Here is a 23,512-nt window from a genome sequence, read left to right on the forward strand (position 1 = left end):
CTTGAGAACCATGAAATAAGTTTTTTGTGTCTTTTTTAGTTTCCTCAAGTGTTTCATTATAGGGATAAAAGGTTAATACATAGACACACTTGAATTTGGACTTTTATTCTTCTTGGTCATCCAATAGATTCAAGAATTGCTGATGGCCTGCATATCCTCATGTCAACCAGGGATACTAATACTCATCTCTTCCTTGGAGATGTTGTGAGGACTCAATGGGTCCAGAAATGTAGTCAACAAATGGTACTCATTGCTCCTAACCACTACTTCTACGTCTACTGTCAGTCCTGAGACTTATTTCTCCTGAAAAGGCAGTGATGGCAGCAGAATAAAATATCAGCAACATCATGTCTCAGCAAAACTCTGCAAATAAATTGAACTTCACTATTGATTAAAGGTTAAAACAAAACACTTTTTAGATAAAAGTGTTCCGGGGGCGTGATCTTGCTGAACTACAAAAGAAAAAAAAAAAAAGAAAGACCCCTGAGAAACACATATATGACACACTTGAAATTCAGTTTAATACTGTTATATTTCCTGGAAAACCTACTTCTTTTCCAGAACACACACAGATTTGTGAAATTTTTGAGAAAAAAATTTGCTGTTTTGCAACAGCAACTAGGCTGTCAAGAAAAGCATCTCCACAAAAGGATGAACAAAGGTAAGTTCAGGAAACAACTGGCTATTTGCCAACATGAGAAGGAACAAACTCTACTCAGGAAACTCTTGCTATCCCACTTGACTCTTCACATTCTTCAAGGAACAAATGTGAAATGCCAACTTTCCCTATAAAATCCAATCCTACTGGGACTGATGAACTCAAATGCATCAATATAGAACAAGCACTTAGGATTTCATGAAACCAGATCTAGAAAAAAACTGTATGCTTTAAAGCAGCATGATTAAATTATGAAAACCGAGGGGGAGAATCAAGATGGCGAAATAGCGTAAGGATACATTTAAACAGATGGAGAAATATTAGCCAGTGTGAAGCAGAGAGGGCACATTCCAGGAAATAGCAGAGGACAGAACAACAGCAGAGGGGTACCTGGAGACTGACAGACACAGGAAAGCAGCAGACAAACGGTGTAGAGTTGCAGTGACTGATACTCCAGTGGCATTCAACGAACAGCAATCTGAACTCCACCAGCAGCCAGAACTTCTCCAGCAGCCAGAACTCCACCAGCAACCAGGTGGGAAGGGAATTTCACTGGGAGCTTGGGAGGTGAACCCAGACAAAGAACTGCTTGTCCTGCTGGTCTGTTTGATTTGACCAGGAGCAGAGACAGAGCAGCAGGCCCCAGACAGGCGGCGTGAGAACACGGTGGATTTCACAGCCCAGTTAGCCCCCTAGAGCCGAGTTGGGAGCCATTTTGTTTAAGGAGGCAAAGGCTATGGGACAGGACTGTGCATGCACCGAGCAGGGAGTAAACTCACTTCTGGCTCAGCAAACTGTAACAACTTGGCATCCTACAGGTTACAACCAAGACAGGCCCAGGTAACCCTCAGCCTGAAGGCCAGCAGATAAGAACTTTAGCAGTAGTACATCTGGCACCATTTCTTACAGTGTGGAAAGACTGCAGGGACAACAGTGCACTGCCTGGTTCCACAGGAAAATAACACTGACTGTGGCATTGTATGGGTCAATATAGGTCCGTGTAGCACCCAGATCTAACGTCCAACAGGTTCCAGCAAGATCACCACCAACAACAACCTAGCTATATAGGACACCAGGTGTCTCCCTAATCCTGAGACCTACTCCAACCAGAAGTGGGAGAAAGACTGTACAGACAACAGTGCAGCCTCAGCACAGTATCACAGGAGGTGAAGATTGGTGAGCCAGGAGCTGGGGTTACAAAGACCATGGTGGAAATCTAACATAAGAACCCAGACCTGGAACTTGCTGGAGGGAGTGGTACAGCTGGCTGCAAGCAAATAGCTGTGTACCAACTACAATAATTATATCGAACTGTAGACCTGTGGGTGACACAGCTTAAAAACCTGCCCCAAGAAGAAGACTCTGATAACCAGAAGTACAATGGCCAAGAGCAAAACAAGAGGCAGAGGAACAATGAACATTACTGAAGACTCTCGTGCAAAGGAGCAAAAGCCTTTGCCAACATCAGAGTTAACTGAGGAAGACACTGAGAAAATGGGGGATACAGAATTCAAAACACTTGTTATAAAGCTTATCTACAATGAGAAGCATGTAAAACAGGAATTCAAGGAATTCTAGGAATACATCACATTGGAAATGAATCAAATGAAAGATGACATATCAGAAATTAAGAATACAGTGGAGCAAATTAAAAGCACAGTGGAGAGTTTCCTAAATAGAATGAAGGAGGCAGAAGAAGAATTTCAGAATTGGAAGATATTTCCTGTCACCAGAGGGAAGCAAACAAAAAGCTGGAAGCAGAGCTGGATCAGGCCAAGAAAAGTATTCAAGAATTGAAAGACACTATTAAAAGGCCAAATGTAAGAGTTATGGGAGTCCCAGAAGTTGCAGAAAGAGAAGATGGGTTTTAAAATGTGTTTAATAAAATAATAAGGGAAAATTCCCTAATCTAGAGAAAAAATTGAGAAACAACATCCAGGAGGGGCATTGGACTCCCAACAGGATTGACCAAAAGCAATCTTTACCAAGACACATGATCATCAAGCTCTCTTCAGTTGAACATAAGGAAAAGTTCCTTAAATGTGCACATGAAAAAGATCAACTGACATATAAAGGAATGCCAATTAAACTCACAAGAGACCTCTCACAGGAAACTCTACAGGCAAAAAGAGAATGGAACGACATATTCCAGATTCTTAGAAAACCTGTCAGTCCAGGATAAAATACCCAACAAAACTTTCCTTTGTCTTTGAAAATGAAATAAAATTCTTCCACAGTAAAGTTAAAAGAATATGTCTCTTCCAAGCCTGCCCTACAAAGGATACTTAAAGATGTTCTCTTGACAGAAAAAAAGGAATAGTGCCCACCAAAACCAAAGGCAAAAACAAAGAACATCCCAGTAAAATAACAGAAACTAAATCAATGAACAACCTATTGTTAAAATGACAGGGCCAAATTATCACCCATTCATATTAACTCTGAATGTAAATTGCTTAAACTTATCAAGCAAATGTCATAGATTAGTAGAATGGATTAAAAAACAAAACCTATCTATTTGTTGCCTACAGTAGACACATTTCACCAACAAAGATCAGCAGAAACTATATCTCATGTCTCTTCAAAACACTCTTCTGATTAAATTCATCAATGACTCATAGATCATAGAGTAGCATCATTTTCTTCAAGAAGGTTTTTGATTTTCTTTTTCATTTCTTCAATGACACATTAGTCATTCTGTAGCATGTTTTTTAACTTCATGGTGTTGTTAATTTATTTTTTTTTTCTTCCTGTTGTTGATTTTGTTTTGTGGCTTTTCATTTAAAGGGATGTATAGTAACTGTGTAATGGAGGCTATCATATCCAGATATGACGACACAATGCAGTATGCATCTCTACTTCCAGGCAAAGATGGACTCCCAATGAAACTGCTAACCATGTCTTGACAACAGGATGCTGGACTCTCTGCCATTGTCCATGCCCATAATGATGGACATATGTAAGAAGAATAGTAATGCTATAGGGGGACTCCGTGAGGGGGAAGGGAATAGGGAAGGAAATAAGGGAAATCCCAGGGCCTATGGAACTGTATCATAAAATGATAATAAAAAGAAGTAAAAAAAAAAAAAATTAGGAAAACCAGCAATGACTGTTTCTTAAGTGCAACAGTAACATTTTTTTTTTCAATCATTAGGTCTCACAGGCACAGGAATTTTGAGCTAATGTAACTCCTAATAAGAGGAACAAGTTAATGTAAGTCACAGCTAATTACACATCATCTGACAGGAAAAAAAATCAAGATGGGTCTGGAAGCATACAAATATGATAAGCAAGGATGTTTTCAAGGATGTCTGGGAAAAGTGCTAAGCAGGTAGTGCAAATAACCTCAGATGGCCCCAGAAGCCAACCATTCATTCAAAGAAAATTTTATTTAGGGCCTGTATATTTACTTTATAAACTACTGGAAAAAAAAAAAACACTATTTAAAAACAAGGTTGAAGGCCTGGTTCAATGGCTAAGGCCTCATCTTAAAAGTTCAGGCAATCCAGATGGCCTCTGGTTCCTGTCTTAGCTGCTCCACTTCCCATCCAGCTCCCTGCTTATGGCCTAGGAAAGCAGTAGAGGATGGCCCAAAGCCTTGGGACCCTGCACCTGCATAGGAGACCCAAAAGCAACTCTGGCCATTGTGGCCATTTGGAGAATGAACCAGCAGGTGAAAGATTCCTCTCTCCTCTCCATAAAACTGATTTGCCCTTCCAATAAAAATGAATAAATCTTCTAAAATAATTAAAAACAATGTTGAATGCAAAAATGAAAAGAAATAGAATGTGCTTAATTTATATTAATTTTTAGACTTTGCACAAGTAACCTTTTTGTTATTTAAGCATCTTACATTAAAAACACTCAACAGTATATTTTTACAAGTATAGGGATTCACCTCTCCCCCTTTCCTCCTCTAATATGTTCGTCTGCTTATAAAGTACACGGTAAAATTTTCTATCTACCTACAGAAAACAAGAAATGAGACAAACAGGAAATCTTGTGAAGCTCACGGTTTTGGAACAAAGTAAAAAAATGTAACAAAGGGAGAGAGATAGAAATCAAGTCAGTGATCACATAAAGAAGCTGAGTAAAAAAAGAATATTCAATGATGTGTTCTAAAGTAATCAAGCTCCTAGACTAGATTTCTTATCTCAGAAAAAGAAAACTTGAGTTGGACTTTTAATAAAAAATTCAAACTGGGTGTGCTTAAGTTTGTAATATCTCTCTATTGCAATATCTCTCTACCAAGTGAGGTTAATGACAAAAGTGCGCGCGCGCACACACACACACACACACACACACACACACACACACACACACACACTCCTGTTCCAGGGTTGGTTACTTGGCTTGGCACACTAATTCTCCTTTGCTCCCAGTGTCCCAAATAAATGCTAATTTGTGTCCCAGTTGCTCCACTTCCAATCCAGTGCCAGGTGATGACCTGGGAAAGTAGCAGAGGATCCACATGGGAGACCTAGAGGCTTCTGGCTCCTGGCTTTGGATTGGCTCAGCTCTGATTATTGTGGCCACTGGGAAGTAAGCAAGCAGATCAAAGACTTCTCTCCCTCTCTCTGTCTCTCTTTATCTCTGCCTATTTGCCTCTCAAACAAAAATAAAATAAACCTTTTTAAAAATCCTCTTCCAAAAGGAAAACAACTAAAATTGCTATAATTGGAAGACCCAATTAACTTAACAAGTTTAACTGCCAAGAAACACATAACAAGTAGCCCAGACCAGAATATTTTGGATAGGTAAAAAGGTTCCCATCATACTTCCAGTCAATAACCCTGATCTTGTTTGGCATGACTGGCCTCAGAAGACATTCACTTTTTCTCTCACCACTCTAGTAAGATTTCTTAAATTCCAGACAATAAGAATTACCATAACCATGGGGAAGTATAGAAGTAAAAGAAATGAAGCCCAGGATACTGATCGTTTAGAATACACTTATATATAAATGGGATAGTAAGTTTTTGCAGTACTTCTTTCATCTACTGATTGAGGTGTTTGAAATTCAAAAGTACCAATTATATTTTTAAGTAAATTTCAAGAGAAAAAAAAAGATAAGTTCACATCAACACACAAAACGTTCAAGTCTAAAGAGACAAGGTATTTAAAGCAGAAAAATGTAAGGGACAGGCATTTGTCTCAGAGTGCCTGATACTCCGCTTCACATCCACCTTCCTGCTAATGCACCTACAAGACAGCTGATGAAGGCTCAAGTACCTTGGGTCCATGCCACCCACATGGGAGACTCAGGTGGAGTTCCTTGCTTGGTTTTCGCCTAGCCTAGGCTGGTGTTAAAGATATCTGGGCAGTGAACCAGAAATTTAAGATATCCACATCTGTCTCTCCACCTTTCAAATAAAGTGAAAAAGAAATTTAAGTAAAATTTACAATTAAGTAATATGAGAACAATAAACTCCTCCCCAGCCCTCTGGATCTTTCATCACTTTTACCGCAATCAAGCGTAAGTTTCCAGTTCTTAAACTCTCCTTGAATTAGTATGTTGATTATAACAAAATGCATACCTAAGGTTGGTAACTTCATTTTAATAACAGAAAGAGCTTTGTACCTAGGCAAATGTTACACTGCTGGAGAAAATCAGCCAGTAGCTGGCCAGCATTCTTGGTCTAGTTAGTACCAAATTTGTGTTAACTATACAATATATGTGTGCCAACACAGTTGCCTATTCTATTTTTTTTTTAAAGATATGTGGGGAAGGTGGGGAAGCCCAAGCCAGGACACACCAGCTCAGCCCTCAGGTAAGGGGGCTGCAGATTGCCAGGGGAAGGGGGTCTGGGAATGTATTGAAGTGGAAGCGCCTAAAGGCATGTTTGATGGGGGAGGAATGACTTCCAGCGGCTTCCACAGAATGGGCCACTGCACTTGCAGGAAGATGAGGGAGCTGAGATGGGATGGTTTAGAGGGTGGGAAACCAGAAGGCATACCTGGGTCAGGCCAGAGATTGCCATCCACTGGTGCAAGCAAAAGCAAGGTCTATGGAACACACCTGGGTGAACTAGACAACAGTATATGCCCACCCAGTGGGCTACATCATGCTGGGCTGAAGCACCCACTAGAACATGAAAGAACCAGTTCTGGGGGCAGATTCTGTAATGGATTTGCGGGCTTGCCTTTGTAGGACTGTAGCACCCACCAGTTTGCATGGAGAGCTGGGGGTGGTGACAGGGTAAGCTAGGCTGGACCATGAGACTCGCCTGACCAAGGTGCTGGGGATAGCTGGAGATTGGGTTACATTAAGCTGCAGTACCAGCTCGCATATGAAAAGGCCAGTACGGAGAGCAGACCATGCCAAGCAGGGCCATGGTACCCACCAGCATGCATGAGATCCAGGGCTGGGAATGGGCCTGATAGGAGAACTTGGGAAACTACCCTGCAAGACTGCAGCTCTCACCAGTGTGAGCACAAGAGCCGCTGTTGGGGCAGGCTAGGTCAAGCCAGGCTGTATCACTTGCTAGCATTTGTGTGAACTGGATCTAGCGGCAGGCCAGGGTGGGCCAGGCTGCAACACCCGCTAGCATGTATGAGAGTCAGGGCAGGATGTGGGTTATGCTCAGCTGGGCTAGGCTACAACATCAGCCAATGTTAACAAGAACTAAGACTGCAAGCTGACCATGCCAGGCTGGGTCAAAGCACCTGCCAACCTGCATAAAATCCAGGCAATTGGTCTGGTAGAGGGAACTTTGAGGGACTCCCCTGCTAGGTCATCACTCACACAGGCAAGTGTCAGGACTGGGTGTGAGCCATATTAAGCTGGATCACAATACCCTCTAGGAGGCATAAGATCCAGGGCTGGGAATGGGCCATCGTGGGGGAGCTGTGGGCACTCCTCTGCTAGGCTACATTTCCCACTGGTAATCATGACAGCTAGGACTGAGGACAGGGCAGGCCAGGTGGTAAAGGCAGCAGGACCCATTGGTATACAGGTGGGCTGGGGCTGGGGCTGGGGGTGAGCCAGGCTGGGATAAGCAGTGGCACCCACCTCCCCAGTGAAAGCCAGGATGGGTACAAGCTAGGCCACAGCACCCATTCTTGAGTGGCAGGACTCGGGGCCAGCCTGGTCAGGGTGATCTACAGCATTGTTCAGCACACACAAGATCTGGGGCTGGGAGCAACCTGTTAGAGGAACTTGGGGAACGCCCCCCACTAGGCCACAGTTCCCACTGGCAAGTGTTGGGACTGGGTGTGTTGTGTCAGTCTGGATTGCAGTAATGACAGGTGCAAGATCCAGGGATGAGAGTTGGCCTGGTAGGGGAACTGTGGCATACACCTGCTAGGCTAGTGGGGGTTATTGTGGGTCACCCTAATCAGACTGTGGTTCCCCCTAGTGTGCATAAAGACCAGGCCTGTGGCAGGATAGCTGGACTAGACCATAATACATAACAGTTCACAGGAGAGATGGGGCTAGGGAAAGAAATAACCAATCGGCTCCACCACTTCTAAGTGCATTGCTACTACAGGTGACGGACTGAATGCAACCCTTAATTGACTGGTCCATACAACAGTCAGTCTGAGACTATCAGAGGTGCAGTATTTTGGAGGACTCCCCAACTATACTGTGAGATTCAAACCTCAATCACAGAGAAAATCACAGCATATGTGGAACAACCTTATGTTCCAGCACTGGACCTCCTCAGTTGCTGCTGTCTGTGCAGTGGACACAGGGTACGGGATAGCCAGCTCCTCTGGACCATCAAAGAAAGTAAGCACTTTGTTGGAAGATGGAAGGTAGAACAGCTTGGACAACTCTCCTGGCCAATCTTTTTAGTATGTTCCAGGGTCTGTGGATATACTAAGGTGGACTTTGTCAAATAACAGACCTTAGAAAGATTTTTCACAACCCTGGAGCAATGAAACCAACAACTTCTTAGAATTATTAATACCAGTCAAGTAACACCCTCGGGAACACTCTTCCCCACATGTGGGTCTCCAGGGAGTCATCAAATGACTATATTCCATCCCTGGGTGCTGATGTAGTCTCTATGGCAGACACAGGAGTGAAAAACACAAGCAAGCAAACAAAAAAACCACTTATCCTCTATGCCTTGACGCTCTCCACCATAATCAGAGGCTCACATGAGTGTGCATCCCTTTCAACTATGCAAATATTAATAAAAAGACAAAGAAGCAGGCTGGGGCCTGTTGCAATGGCTCAATGACTAAATCCTTGCCTTGCCAGCACTGGGATCCCATGTAGGTGCTAGTTCATGTCCTAGCTGCTTTACCTCCCATCCAGCTCCCTGCTTATGGCCTTGGAAAGCAATAGAGGGCAGTCCAAAGTCTTGGGATCCTGCTCCTATGTGGGAAACCTGGAAGAAGCTCCTAGCTCCTGCCTCTTGGCTTTGGATTTGCTCAGCTCTGGCCGCTGCAGCCACTTGGGGAATGAACCATACATGGAAGATCTTTCTCTATGTCTCTCCTTCTCTCTATAAATCTTATCTGCCTTTCCAATAAAAATAATTAAATATTTAAATGAGAGAGAAAAGGGGGCTGATGCCATGTTGTAATGGGTAAGCCTCTGTCTGTAGCACCAGCATCCCATATGGAGCAAGTCCTGACTGCTCCACTTCTGATCCAGCTCCCTACCAATGCATCTAGGGAAACAGCAGAGGAGGACCCAAGTGCTTGGGCACCTGTACCCTTGTGGGAGACCCAAATGTAGCTCCTGGCTCCGGTCTAGTCCAGCACTGGCTGCTGTGGTCATTTAGGGAGTGAAGCCACAGTTGGAAGATGGATGGATCTTTTTCTCTCTGCCTCCACCTCTGTCTCACCCTTCATGTAACTCTACCTTTCAAATAAATTAAACAAACTTTTAGAGAGCCAGAGAGAAACAGTGAGAGGCCAGAGAAGGGGAGGAAAAGGTGGGAAAGAAGAGGGAAAAAAAGGGTGGGGAAAGAAGAAAGCGAGAAAACAGGAAGGAGGGAGAAAGAGATTATATTGTCTTAACCTTGCACAGTTACCGTACTCAAATGACAAGTTTTGTGTCTATCATCTTAGGGAAGACAGCAATGTATAGAGGTAGGAGAAGATGCAAGCAGGAAGGCTAAACAAACTGCAATAAAGCAATAAAATCCAAGATCTGGTCCCTTCAGAGATGCACTACAAGAAAGAAAAGTTGCTGCCACAGCAGACACTTTACTCAGTGATAAACTGACCACTTGGATCCCAGATTCCCAAAGAGTACCTGGTTTAATATCTGACTCCTCTGCTTCTGATCCAGCTTCCAGCTGTTGCACATCCTGGGAGGCAGCAAGCAATGGCTCAAGAACTTGGTTCCCCACCACCCACATGTGAGACTCGGACTGAGTTCCAATCTAATGATTGTTGTGAGCACGATGGGATGTGAATCAGCGGATGTCAGTTTCCACTTGTCTGCTTTCTACCTTTCCAAAAATAAAATGTAGCTGACCCAGCAACTCGTAGGTAAAATGTTCAAAGAATTCTGTCCCAGTGTACACTAGAAAGTAGCACTACCTGTCTTCTGGTATACACTGGGACACAATGGTTTGAATTGCTGGCCTTTGTTACACAGAAATGCCTTTGTGACAACTTGCAGAACTACACCAGAAGATCTGTGTATTTCTTAACTGTATCTGGTACTTGAATTAGAACACTGACTTAAACAGTTTTTTTAAAAAATAGGAAAGAAACAGCTCTGAGACCATAAACACCGAAACCAGTTGCAGTGAGATGAATTCACATGCCAATTCTCCATCCTCTTTGCTAGAAAACCAGCTAATATCTCAACCACCAAAGGAGAGGGAAAAACACTGGCATATGGACATTTACTCTTTTTTAAATTAGAAACATAAATTGAAAAAAAAAATAGTTACTGTGATTTATTCCAAGTTACCTCTTACCTTCCTGGTGGAACAATAAAGAATACAGCTTCTAAAAAACTGGTCTTTTATCTTGGTTGCCAAAACCAAATAGCAAGCTTAATGGGTAAACAAAATACGCTTTTACACAAAGAGCAACATCTACATTTTCTGATTATTTAAATTTAATGTTAATCAAATCAACTGTTCCCCCCGCCATTCATGTTTATAATGTAAGCAGTAGTAACTACATTTTTTTTTCAAAAATTAAGTTCTTGATTGCCCAGAGTTTGGGCAAAAAATTAAAGCTAAAATTTTAAAAAATTAGAAAAAATAAATTTTCATTACATAAAGCCTAGCTTAGAAAAATATGTGATTTAAAAAATGTTAGATGAGTGGATTATGAATAAAAACTGAAATGCTCCGAGAAAGAAGAGTAGTTGAATAAATCATTGTATATGCACAAAGTAGAGTATTATGCAGCCATAAAGAAAAAAGGGGCTGAGCCTTCAGCCAATAGGGACGCCCATAGTCCTGCAGGAGTGCCTAAGGTGTGAGCCCCAGCTTCAGCTCCTAATTCCAGATTCCTGCTAACATGGACCCTCGGAGGCAGTAGGGGACAGCCTAAGTACTGGGTTCTTGCCACCCAAGTGGGAGACCCAGTCAGAGTTGATAGCTTCAGCTTTGCCTAGTCCTGGATGTTGTGGATATATGGTGAGTGAACCAAATATGGACAAGTTCTCCCTCCTTCCCTCTGTGGGTTTTTTTTTTTGTTGTTGTTGTTGTTGTTCGTTTGTTTGTTTTGCCTTCTGTAGTTCAACTTTAACCATGACAACACCAGCTCTGTTGAAATCTTTCAAGAAATCACTTAAAACATTTTAAAACCATCAGAAGGTTAAAGATCAAATTAAGAAATAGCTATTTATGAAAATTAAGGGTAGTGAACTAAAGGAACTCCCTTCCATGCCCACCCCAAGTAGCAAGGCAGAAATTCCCTTCCAGATTGCTGCAACCAAAGACACAGGACTCTCCTGTTTCCCTCCAGCAGTCTCCTCCAGCTTCAGCCTGGAGATTTCAAACTGGGGAAAGCAGAACTTCAGCTCTCCCTATTTAGTCCTTCGCTGCCTGGTGCTAATCCCAGGCAAGTGCACTGGAGAGGTGGGGGGTTCCGGAACAAAGGTTTTACTCTGCAGCATGGTGAGTGGATCAGACACCACAGCCCCTTCCTGGACTTGTGGGGTACTGGCCCACAGCTGGTGAGGTAGAATAAAAAAATGCTAAATTCCTGCCCTCTCATTTAGTGCTACGCTCCAAGATGCAGGAGGGCTCTTCTCTGAGAGAAGCCTGTCATTGTCCTCATAACCACTTTCAAAATTCAGGCTCAAGAATTTCTGCCTAAAGACATAAAATAGCTCCTACTCTCTTCCCAAAGGAAGTGGCTTCTTTTGCAACTGAGCACAAGAAAGTCAAGTCGAAGAGTCTTCTCAAAAACAATGGATATTGTGGTGACAAGAATGAAAAGAATCAGGATCTTGTGGGCTGGCTAGTTTGCAGGAAAGAACGGGGAAAATGGCAGCGTGGTGCCCGCCTAAGACAAATATCAACCACTGAGCTCAGAAATTCTTCAGGGCTGATGCTGTAGAATAACAGCTAAAGCGGCCACCAGCAAAACCAGGATCACATATGGATACCAGTTCAAGTCCCAGCTGCTGTACTTCCAATCTAGCTCTTTGCTACTGGCCTGAGGAAAGCAGCAGACGACTGCCCAGCACTGCCCCTGACACCCATATGGGAAACCAGGATGAATTGCCTGGTTTTGACCCAGCCATGCACTGGCCACTGCAACCATCTGAGTAGTGAACCAGCAAATGAGAGCTGTCTCTCCCTCTCTGTAACTCCTTCACATAAACAGGGAAAAAAAAAGTCTAGGAATCCTATGTGCCAGTCATAACAAGCACCTCACACTTTCAAAGCATAAATCTCTGCTCTCTTTCAGATCTTAAAGCTGCATGTGCAGCTCTTAGTATGTTTACTATTCTCCATTCTGCATCACTTGCAAATTCATCCTTCAGTCTACCTCCTCTGTGCAACATCCACTGCTCTTCGGGGCAGTAGGCCAATGGCCAAGAGGATAAGCTCTAGAACCAGTCAACCTGGATCCAAACTCCAACTCTACTACTTCACAGAGGACTCTGGTAAGCTTTTCAACCACTCTGCCTAGTTTCCCCCATCTACAGAAAGGAGGTAAGACCACCCAGGGTTGTTATGACGAATCAATAACATAATACATGTAATACGCTTTATAACAGGATAAGCACTATGTTATTCTATTTCAACATACCTAATGGTAATAATTTTTTAAAATTTTAATTTTTATTTGAAAGTCAGAATTATAGAGACAGAGACAGAGATCTCCCATCTGCTGATTCACTCCCCAAATGGCCACAATGGCTGGAGCTGAGCCATTCCAAAGTTGGGAGCCAACTGCTTCTTGTGGGTCTCCCATTTAGGTGCCATCCTTTGCTGCTTTCCCAGGGCATTAGCAGGGAGCTGGATCAGAAATGAAGCAGGCTGGACACAAATCTGCACCCATATGGGATGCCAGTGCCATAGGCAGAGGATTAGCCTGATATGCCACTGCACCAGCCCCTAATGGTATACTTTTTAACAATGAATCTTTCCCCATCAGTCCCTGAACTGCAAGGGCATAAAATTGTTTGTTTCCATATTCACAGCACAAAATACATAGCTAGGCACAAAATAAGTACATGCAAACAACTAAAGAAATGAATAAAAAAATAAACGTTTAGTCTGGCAATGTCAAAGGTTACACTCTTTTTAAATGGAAATCAGAGAGGGCCAGCATTATGACTTTATGGGTAATACTGCCACCTGCAACCAGCACCCCATATGGGTTAGGATTTGAGTCCTGCCTGTTCCACTTCTGATCCAACTCCCTGCTAATACAACTGAGAAAGCTGCAGAAGATGGCCCAAATGCTTGGGTCAGTGTCACTCATGTAGGAGACTTGGAAGAAGCTCCTAGGTTTGGTCTGTCCCAGACACAACTGCATTTGTTGGGAAGGAGCCAGCAAATGAAGATCTGTCTCTCCCTCCCCATCCTACTTCCCCACTCCGTCTTTTCTCTCGCAGACTTCCTCTGTTTCTCTTTCTCTGACTTCTCTCTCATTCAGACTTTCAAATAAGCAATATTTAAAACAAATTTTAAAAGAGCACAAGACTTATAGATACATCAGAACTGAAAATATGAATCAGACTTCCCTGCAAATTCTAGGCTGACTGCCAGAACTATCTAGAAAGAATCCAAATGCTTGACAGTTAGAGTAGTTACATAAATGATAACAACTCAACTCAGCACAGGGAATTTTATATAACAATTCATCAGTCCTACACTGATACCTGAGAAAGTCTGGACAAAACACCAGGCAGGAAGAGAGGAGAATGCCCAGAAGGACCCCATGGCTATTAGAACAGCAGCGTGTGGGCCTAAGACTCTATGCTGAAAGAGTCTTTACATTTAAATTAATTTTGAAATCTAAATACAACTTACACTGTTAAAGGATGCTTACAATGCATTTATATAAGAAACAAGATAAAATGGGATGGAGTCAGCATTGTGGTGCAGATTAAGTAGTCATTGCTTTATCATGCTGGTAGCCCATATCAGAACACCAATTCAAGTTCTGGCTGCTTTGCTTCTGACCCCATTCCCTGTTAATATGTGTGGACAGGCAGCAGCAGATGAGCAGAGTACTTGAGGCCCCCGCCACCACATGGAGACCCTGAGGAAATTCTGGGCTCCTGGCTCCAATCTGGGTCCCAGCCATTAGTGAACCACTAGATGGAAGACCTTTCTCTGTCTCTCTCTTCCTCGCTATGCCACTCTGTCAAATAAATCTTAAAATAAAAAAAACAATGTTGCCCTTAAAAAATTTCAATGTAATGAAAATTCCAAAACTTTAAATTCCTTAACACACAGTAAAAAGGGTCAAGTTTCTTGAATAATATAATTTTGTAAATAAATACTTTGCTATTAGGAGAAAAAAAAATCTGTGTACTTGTCTTTTTGTCAATTCTCTTACTTCTTAGGTAGACTTTCAGAGGTGTTTTGGTTACTGTTCACGTCAGGGACAATCAACAGTTTGAATTAAATCAGAGTTCTTCCTGAATAAGCGTTCTCATTTGCTATAATAAAAAACAAAATCTAAAAAGTATTTACTTGTACTCAAAGGTCTTTCAAGAAGTTTTACATTCACTTCACGTCTAAGAGTTTTCTCCAAAATTAAAACCCAACTTAGAGAATGGTAAGGAATAAGAATATCCTACTTGTTCGAAGCCCAACTACTCTAACTGGACTCTTACAAATTAAATAGGTATCTTGAATCCTCCAGCTTTTCTCTCACTAGCAACATTCCTTAAATTCACATGAGGAGCCCAAAAGCGTAAACAGAAATTCACTCTAAATATTTTCTCTACAAAAAAGGAAAAAAAAAAAAGAGGATGCATTATTCCTGAACCTAGTTCCAATCAACAAATCTATAACTTTCCTTTCAGATACAGTACAACAGATTAACTTAAAAACACCTTTCTAGTATTCTAATCAGAATTTCTCCTCAGCCTCCCCTTAAATACCTTAAATATTTTTGCCTAAAGTCCAGTCTGTCAAGGCAAGCAGTAGAAATTTTTAACTACTTAGCCCCAAATCTTCAGCATAATCAGCATGCAAATTTCATGAACACAGTACATCCATTCTCATGTTTCAGAAAACAGCCAGTATATGAAACTTCCTGAAACATTTACGATGCTTAGCACATCAAAACAACAAGAAAAACCCACAGAAAAATAAAATACCCAAACAAAAACTTATTCACTGTGGTTGTCAGGTGTAACAAACCATTGATCATTATCTGTTCTCCCACTGCAATTACAAGAACTTAAACACAAAGCAAACACCTGTCTCCTCTGTCCAAGAACAGCATTTCATATTTGTGTCAGAAACAATCGGCCAGTGGAGAGCATGCAATGTGCAGGTTGCCAATGTTTAACCATATTTAACACAAACACCTACGTACCCTTCACAAAGCAAGAGCCCCGCTGCACCTCATGCAAATGTTCAGAGACAGTTTTCTTACCTCTCCCATTTTGCCATGTAGTATACCAAGACAAGGTAAGGAAAGAAGTGACAAATGCTAAAGCAGTGGTTACAATTCCATTTCGGAGCCTCATCTCATTTCACCATCACATTCGTTCATATATTTATGATGACAACCAGGACTGCTGTTTTTCTTTTATCCCAAAGTCAATGGAATTCAGTACTTCTGGCTCTAGGCCTGTAAAGATTTACTTGAGCAGTTTATTTCAGATGCTTTGCAGAAGGCATCTAAGCAGCAAAACAACTGCTACTCAGGACCGACCAGGTCTTCACACACTGATGTCTCAGGCTTTCTTCTTTCCTGCAAGGACTGGGGAGAGAAAAGAAAAAAACTCTCATTCAAAAGTTCAAATGGGTTTCTTCCTTTATAACCCACCATTATTATAAATGGACTTTGCCTGGGCTAACCTGGATCTATAAAGATAATCTCTGCATCTAACTTACTCATTTAATATTTAACAGGTCTTCAAAAAGTTCATGGAAAATACTATCATGAAAAACTGCAAGCCTCTCAAAAGTTCTTGTATTACAATAAGCTTACCTTTTAATTCCATCTGTTCACAAACTTTTTGAAACATCCTATTAGAATTATATAGTCTTTCTTCTGCAAGAAAAAAAGGCTTCATACTAATTCCTTCCCCACTATTTTGCCTCATGAGCGAAAAAAAAAAAAAAAACAACAACAAAAACTATTCGTGGTTACTTGTTTAAAGGGAGAGGTTATGAGGCTCACAGATTCCAAGATGAGAGCTCTAATGATCACACAATGGTTCTGCCTAACATAACCTTCATGCTCCCCAATTTTCCTATTGCGTAACAAGTAATGCTTATTAAAAACATAAGAAATCAGGGTAAGTGTTGTTGAAGTTAAGCTGCCACTGGGAAACCCACATCCTGTTTCTGAGTATTTTCCATCAAGTCCAGACTCTGCCTCTGATCCCGCTTCCTGTGTCCTGCACATTCTGGGAGGCACCGGGTGTTGGCTCAAACAGTTGGGGTTCTGCCACCCATAGGGGAGACACATATGGAGTTCCTGGCTCCTGGCTTCAGCTTGGCTACTGTGGACATTTGGGGAGTAAACCAGCAGATGGAAAACTGGTATCTCTCTAGCCTTTCAAATAAACAAAAGTAGTTTTTGTTTTTGTTTGGTTGTTTTTGCTTTTAGTGTAAGATATTGACAAGACTACAATATATGATTCAAAATACCTGGGTCCTAGACTCAGCTCTGTCATTACTGACAGACCTTTGGTTATATCCCTTTATGCAGTCCAGCACTTTCATCCATAAAACGAGAAAACATGTTCTGTTCTGTTCTCTTTCATATGCGATCAGAAGTAATAAATTGAAAAGTTGTAATTTAGTTTGCTGTTTATTATTATCCTTATTAAAAAATCTTTTTCCTAGTGACTAATTTAATCCCAGGGTAAAAATGAGACTATTTATACATTCAGCAAATGTAGCAATTCAAGGGCCAGAATTATGGCTTAGCAAGCTAAGCCACTGCCTCAGACACCAGCATCCCATGAGGATGTCAGTCTGAATGCCTGATATTCCAACATTTCACTGAGCTCCCTGATAATGTGTCTGAGAGAGAGCAAAGGAGGACGGCCCAGTGCTTGGGCCCTTGCGCCCAAGTGGGCAGCCCAGAAGCTCCTGGTTCATGCCTTTGGCCTGGCCCAGCAGTGGCTAATAATAGCCATCCTGAGAGTGAACCAACTGATGGAAGATCTCTGCAATTCTACCCTTCAAATAAAATTATTCTTAAAAAAAAAAAAAGCCATTTCTAGGATGTTTTAACTCAAGAAATCTGAGAAAACACTACCCATCTAACAAAGCAGCTGAGAAAATAGCAAGAAATCATGACTTACACATGGTGTCAGACTCATCATAGGTTTTCAATAAATGTTAACTATATATATATAAAACAGTATCAACAAATATGTGGCCAGCCCCTAGTTCACAGCTGGTCTCATTCCTGGGTAATGGTAGGCACTTCCAGATGTGCACTGTTTCCTGGGGGTCTTAGGGTACCCCAAGATGTACTTTACAATATACTAAATGACATTCTACTGGGATGAGTTAATGCATCTCCAGAAAGGCCTAGCAACCCCAAGGGACAATCCTCTCAGTGGAAGAGTAGAGCTACCATTTGCAGGCAATTGAGAAACTACTCTCTCAGCTGCTTCTTAACACCGAACGTTACTGGAAATCTCCACTAGCTTAGGAAAACCACAGGGACACTTAATGATGATGATGATAGCCACTACAACTCACTAAATATTCCTTATGTACTGGGCCCATTAAATGGCTTAAAAGGTCACAAGTCCTGAGGCAAGCATTATTGACCCTATTAACAATAAAGATACAAAGCCACAGAGAAAACCCTCATCTGTGTGACTCCAAAGTCCAAGCTCAGATCTACCACTCTATTACCACTCTTTAGCTCTCAATTAGCTCAGCTGCACATGATCATACAAAAAGACGCGCCCAGTCCAGGCCAAGTCTCAGGTGGAACTGGAGAACATCCCCAGATTAAGTTTTATCAGATACTAAACAAATTTTTTTTAAAAGCTATATTCTGTAACAAACATGGGTCAATTATGGAATAATTTAAAAATCCATAAGGATTAACAAAATGTAAATATTTTAAGCAAATTTCTTAACTTCCTGCAGCCTTTGGCTGATACCTTCCCCTACTCCCAAGTAAATCACACCTGCTAACCTTCCTTGATCAGCACCTGTAACTTCTAGTTGAATTCTAGAAGCACTGAACCCCAACTCAAGGAGTACTACAACACACTACTCCTAACAATACAACCTAAGCACAAGTTCTCAAAGTTAGCATTGCTTTCTACCTTCCACAGTTAGTAAATGTGCCTAGGTCTGCAGTTTAGAAATGAAGTGTTCATGACAAAAACAAAGTATAATTTTAATTAAAGTCCATAAAGTGTTTATCTTAAATCAACAAGCACCCAACAATGAATTCTCAGTATAAAAACAGAGGTGAGAACTCAGTGCATTATGTAATACGGAATCTTAATTCTGGTGTAGCATTATATAAAAAATGCTTAGAACTTCGTTGCTATATTCTTGGACCTACTTATCTTACTTCAGAAAATATCGTGTTCTAGTAAAATGTCCAAAAAGCACACCAGTTATTAGAAAAAAAGTAATAAAAGAAATAGGAAATCACTAATAAGGGATATCTTAAAATTCAGTTGTATTAAACATAAACCACATGATAGCCTGTAGTATAAATAGCCAGACACAAATAAAATGAACTCCAAACTCAAAAAAAAACTACAGCCACTTTATTCCTAACACATGAAGAACATAACGAACACTAACTATTGGGGCTAGGAAGGTATTAACTCTGGACTGAAGAAGATACTTACATGAATTCTGCTAACAAAAAAAGACCTGATATTTTGCAAGAAATACATGAAAGGGTTTCCCTCAGAAAGAATGAAGTCATATATTTTTAATTAGGGTTTCCGCACTAATGAAGTTTAACTACATAGCACAAGTGAACAAAATCTCCAGATAAGAGCAAAACCAAGGAGCCACAGGCTCGGAAATCTTCAAAGGCGGCTGATCAAGCCACTTGTAAGACTCAGGTGACCCACATTTTCCATCATTTCCCACACGTGCAAACATTTTAATCCAACACCTTAAAAAAAAAAACCAGCAAGACTACCACTAGATACATTTGAATCTAACATACAATAAGGTTGAGGTCATCACAATTAGCCATTTCTGCATCCCTCCAAAAATGAATGCAACTCTCAAGCCGGACCACACAGTCTGCCTTGTTAACAGATGTAACAATATTTTTGTGCACAAACCTTTACTTTATCAAAGTGTGGTCTGAAATGATGGCGATCCCTTCCGTGGCTGAGGACTCTTGGCTGGACACCACCCCGGGGCCTGAGGGCCGACAGGCTCCATCCAAGGTAGCCACAAACCCATGACGTAAGCCTGGCTCACTTTCTTCACCACAACTCATCTGTTTTTCTTTTCCAACAAGATAACGTTGGCCTTGCCATGCTGCTTACATAATTTTATCAGCCAGTACGGATTTACACTTGTAGGAACAAAACACCCAGGTCATGATAACCTGTGAGTAAAACTCTTCTTTCCCTCTCCCCCGCAAGCCTATCGGATTCTCCATTCAGGAGTCCACAAACACACTCCTCAGGCCCTTTATCTTTCATGCAAGAATCCCTCTGACAGCCAAAGTCCCCCCTCTTCCCCGACAGGCAAGTACTAAAGACACGCCTCGGACCCATTTACTATTCGCAATGGAAGCGAGGAACGGGAAGCCCGAGAGCGCGCAGCGTCGTGAGGGAGAAACTCGGGCTTGCCAAGGGGTTCCAGCTGCTAGCTAGTTAGCTCACAAAAGCACATCTCCTCAGCAGATGTGCCACCTGAAACACCTCTCAGAAACGAGCCAGTGGGGGCGGGGGGGCCTCCCCAACACCAGGGATGGACCGAGGCCTGGACATGGGGGTGCGCTCTCACGCAGGACCAGCAGGTCCTGTCACTTGGGATGACAACCCGCACCGCGGCAGTGCACCCCGAATCCCCCCGGCTCGGGCCGGCCCTCCGCGCCCCGCTGGCCTCGCCCGCGCCCCACGCGCCCCACCTGGCCCGGCCCCGCCCGAGGACGTGGGCTCGGCCGTCCGCCGCCGGGTCCCGCCGACAACTCTCCCTGCCGCCTCCCACCTCGCTCACATCCACACACTCTGCCGCTCCACTTTTTCTCTCCAAGTCGACGCGCCCTGTCACGCCGAGGAGCGCTAGCCACGCACCCGGGCGTCCGGCCGGCACCCGGAGAGCGCGCGACAACCGAGCGGGGCTGGAGGAGGAGGAGGAAGAAGAGGAGGATGAGGAGGATGAGGTGGCGGCGGCGGCGTGGAGGACAGGGCGCCCCGCCCCCGCGGCCCAGCCGGCGCCCCGACCCGACCCGGCCCGGCCCGGCCCGGCCCCGAGCGCGCCACGGGCCACAGCAGCGGCTCCCCGCGCGCGCGACCCAACACCCCCCGGCCGGGCCGCGCGGCTCCGTTACCAGCAGGTGGATCTCTTCCTTCCCCACGGACGCCGCAGGGCCCGGCAACCGGCGCCGCCCCTCAGCCCCGTGCCCTTCGCGCAGCCGCCCCGAGCTCCCCCGTCGCCAGGCAGGCCTCGCGCCCCGAGCCCCCTCACCTGCCGCTGGCGTCGGCTGTCGGAGCCGCGGCCGCGGGCCGGAGCTTCTGTGGCCGCCGCCGCCGCCTCCGCCCCCTCCGCCGCGGCTCCGCCCCCCGCCGCGGGAGCGCCGCCCGTCCCGCCCACGACCCCGCCAGCCATTGGCCGCCGTCGCCGGCGCGGTCAGCGACTGGGCGCCCCGCGAGGCCCAGGGCCGCCGCCAGTGGCCGGCCGGGCTGTCACTTAGGGAGAGTGGGCGAGCGCCGTGGCGCAGCCTATATAAGTCTCGCGGCACGCCGTCCCGCCTACCTTTACTTGTCACCGGGAGGTGTGGAACCGCCGTTAGGTTTTGGGGGTGTACCTCCAGCCAGTCCGCCACCACATCTGGCGTTAGTCCCCGCTGACGTAGGCAGAGGCGGCTCCGGCTGCCGACCAAGGCCGTGGTGAGCCCGCGGCCTCCGCGGCCGGGTGCTGTCGGAACCCCGCGGGGAGCATGAGGAGCACCCCAGCTCCTTGCCTTCTTCAGCGGCGGGTTCCGTTCCCTCAGCCGTCCAGCCTAGACTGCCTAAGTGGGGAACGGGTTGTGGCCCCAGTCAGTCACCCCACGGACAGCTTTAGCCATGAGCACTGCTATTCCCAACTTAGCCATGAGGCGGCCCCGGGGCTCAGGGTGCAGGGCTGACTTTAGCAACTAGGAGACAAATAAATTATAACTAGGACTTCACATCGTGCTACCGACCCTGACTTTTCCCCCACGCCACCATGTTCTGGACCTCTTTCTTCTGAGCTCCCTGCACTCCCAGTCTGTCATTGTTTAATAAAGTTTGAGGCTAATTTCCGAACCTTGCAGAGACTCCTCCTATTTTTGTTAGAATCCATATGCACTAGCAGTAGCTACCGTTGGGCACAGCACCTCTAGGCTGTGCATGGTGGTAAGATCTTTCATTGCATCATCACGGTTTAATCTCCATTTTTCATATGACGAAAGAACGGGTGAAAACATACTCAGGATGTCACAGCCAGTCCATGGTACCTGCAGGTTCAAACTCAAGAGGAGTGCTATCTTTACTGCTTTGATAATCGAACAGCCCTGCAAGATAATTTTTTTTTTTTTTTGAGATTCAGGAACCAAAGATCAAGGAGACAGCCTTGTCCCTGCTAAGTTCCTAAGGTAATAAATAGATTCCAGTCAGAAAACAATAATCCAAAGACTGGACACTCCCAGAGATGCACCCATCAGTATGGGTCGTTTTCTCAGCAAAATTGCCTTGTTTTTGTTTCAAGATAATAGTGATTAAGAATCAACTCTGACATAGATTTTTTTCATCTTCTCCCTGGTGAGTTGCCACTCTGTGACTGTTAAAGCAGTCTTAAGTTCAGGAGATGACACATCGCATTCCTCTTGGGGCCCCCCATGGGCTTGGGGGAACAGAGAAAAAGGTTTGTCCACTGTCCAGCACCATGAACCAGACTTAAATGTAACAACCTTGGTGTCTATATCTTCCTGCTGTGGGGCAGCCAGGTTTCCTATGGTGTATGAAAAACACACTGCAAGGTAGCAAGGTGGTGCTGGATTCCATGGCCAGAGGTAAGCAATAAAAATAGAGACCTCCCCAGAATAAAATTTTTGGTTTGTTGGATACATTTGGCCTAAAGTATCTGGTAATAATGGGTGATGCTAGGCCTAGCTATACATACAGTGCTCTTAATGACAAATAGGCAAACTATGTCTTGCAGATGGAATATTGCCTTTTGAGAGAGAAAGAGAGAGAGAGTGGAGCCATTTCTCAAAATGAACCTAAACACCAAGTGGCACAAGTAGGTATTTTAGAGAGGAACAAACAGAGGCCCCAAGAGAGTAAGTCGTTTGGCAGATACAAATAGAAAGCTAGGCAAATAGCAAAGGATCAAATTATCAGAATTAAACCTCATCTCTCTTTGATTCCAGAGCACTGGCACTTCTCTCCCACACTAACTTTCTGCTCACTTTTTAAAACTACATAAAATAGATTTATGTATATATACACGTATAAAATATATATTATGTCGTGTATAATAAATATTATGTGTGTGTATATGTTTGAAAGGCATAGCTAGAGAGAAAGAGGTCTTCCTCCATTTGCTGGTTCATTCCCTGGGTGGTAAGGGCTGGGCCATACTGAAGTCAGGAACAAGCAGTTTCATCCACATCTCATATATGAGTACTTGAGGCCCAAGCCCATGGACCATCCTCTGTTACTTTCCTGGTCACGTTAGCAGGGAACTAGATTGGAAGTACAGCATCCAGAACTACATCCATATGGGATGCTGGCACTGCAACTTGTGGCTTAACTTATTGCGCCACCATGCAGTCCCACTGTTTACATCCTTAGCAACTGAAAATATTTTGTTGAGTGGATTATTATGTTTCTCTCCTCTTGTCCACTTTTTTTTTTCTGTTGGTAAAAGGAGGAAATGAAAGCATTTCCAAACATGCTATAAGCAGACACATGTCAGAGGAGAGAGATAAGCTGAGAAGGACAATCTTCAGTTACAGACTAAAGATTATGGAGTTTATTCAGGAAGAAAGCAAAAAATTTCCCCCTGCTCTCTCTCTCTCTCTCTCTCTCTCTCTCTCTCACACACACACACACACACACACACACACACACAC

The 23,512-nt window shown here is 43.7% G+C and overlaps 1 protein-coding gene across 3 annotated transcripts in view; it reads right to left on the reverse strand.

Moving 5' to 3' along the window:
* The window catches only part of MGAT4A (alpha-1,3-mannosyl-glycoprotein 4-beta-N-acetylglucosaminyltransferase A), a 123,054-nt gene extending 102,128 nt beyond the window's left edge, over positions 1 to 20,926 (reverse strand). The window contains exons 1-2 of one of the 3 annotated variants that reach the window (XM_040993771.1): positions 20,881 to 20,926; positions 15,656 to 15,985 (exon numbers count right to left, since the gene is read on the reverse strand). In XM_040993771.1, the coding sequence (XP_040849705.1) occupies positions 15,656 to 15,749 (94 nt within the window). In that variant the 5' untranslated portion in view covers positions 15,750 to 15,985; positions 20,881 to 20,926. Of the gene's footprint in view, positions 1 to 15,655; positions 16,733 to 20,320; positions 20,421 to 20,880 lie in introns of those variants that run through there. The other 2 variants (XM_040993772.1, XM_040993773.1) reach the window with 2 other exon arrangements.
* Between the last annotated feature and the right edge of the window lie 2,586 nt (positions 20,927 to 23,512).

Source organism: Ochotona curzoniae, unplaced genomic scaffold, assembly GCF_017591425.1.
Source record: "Ochotona curzoniae isolate NIBS_2020 unplaced genomic scaffold, NIBS_Ocur_1.0 contig_883, whole genome shotgun sequence".
Classification (NCBI taxonomy): Eukaryota; Metazoa; Chordata; class Mammalia; order Lagomorpha; family Ochotonidae; genus Ochotona; species Ochotona curzoniae.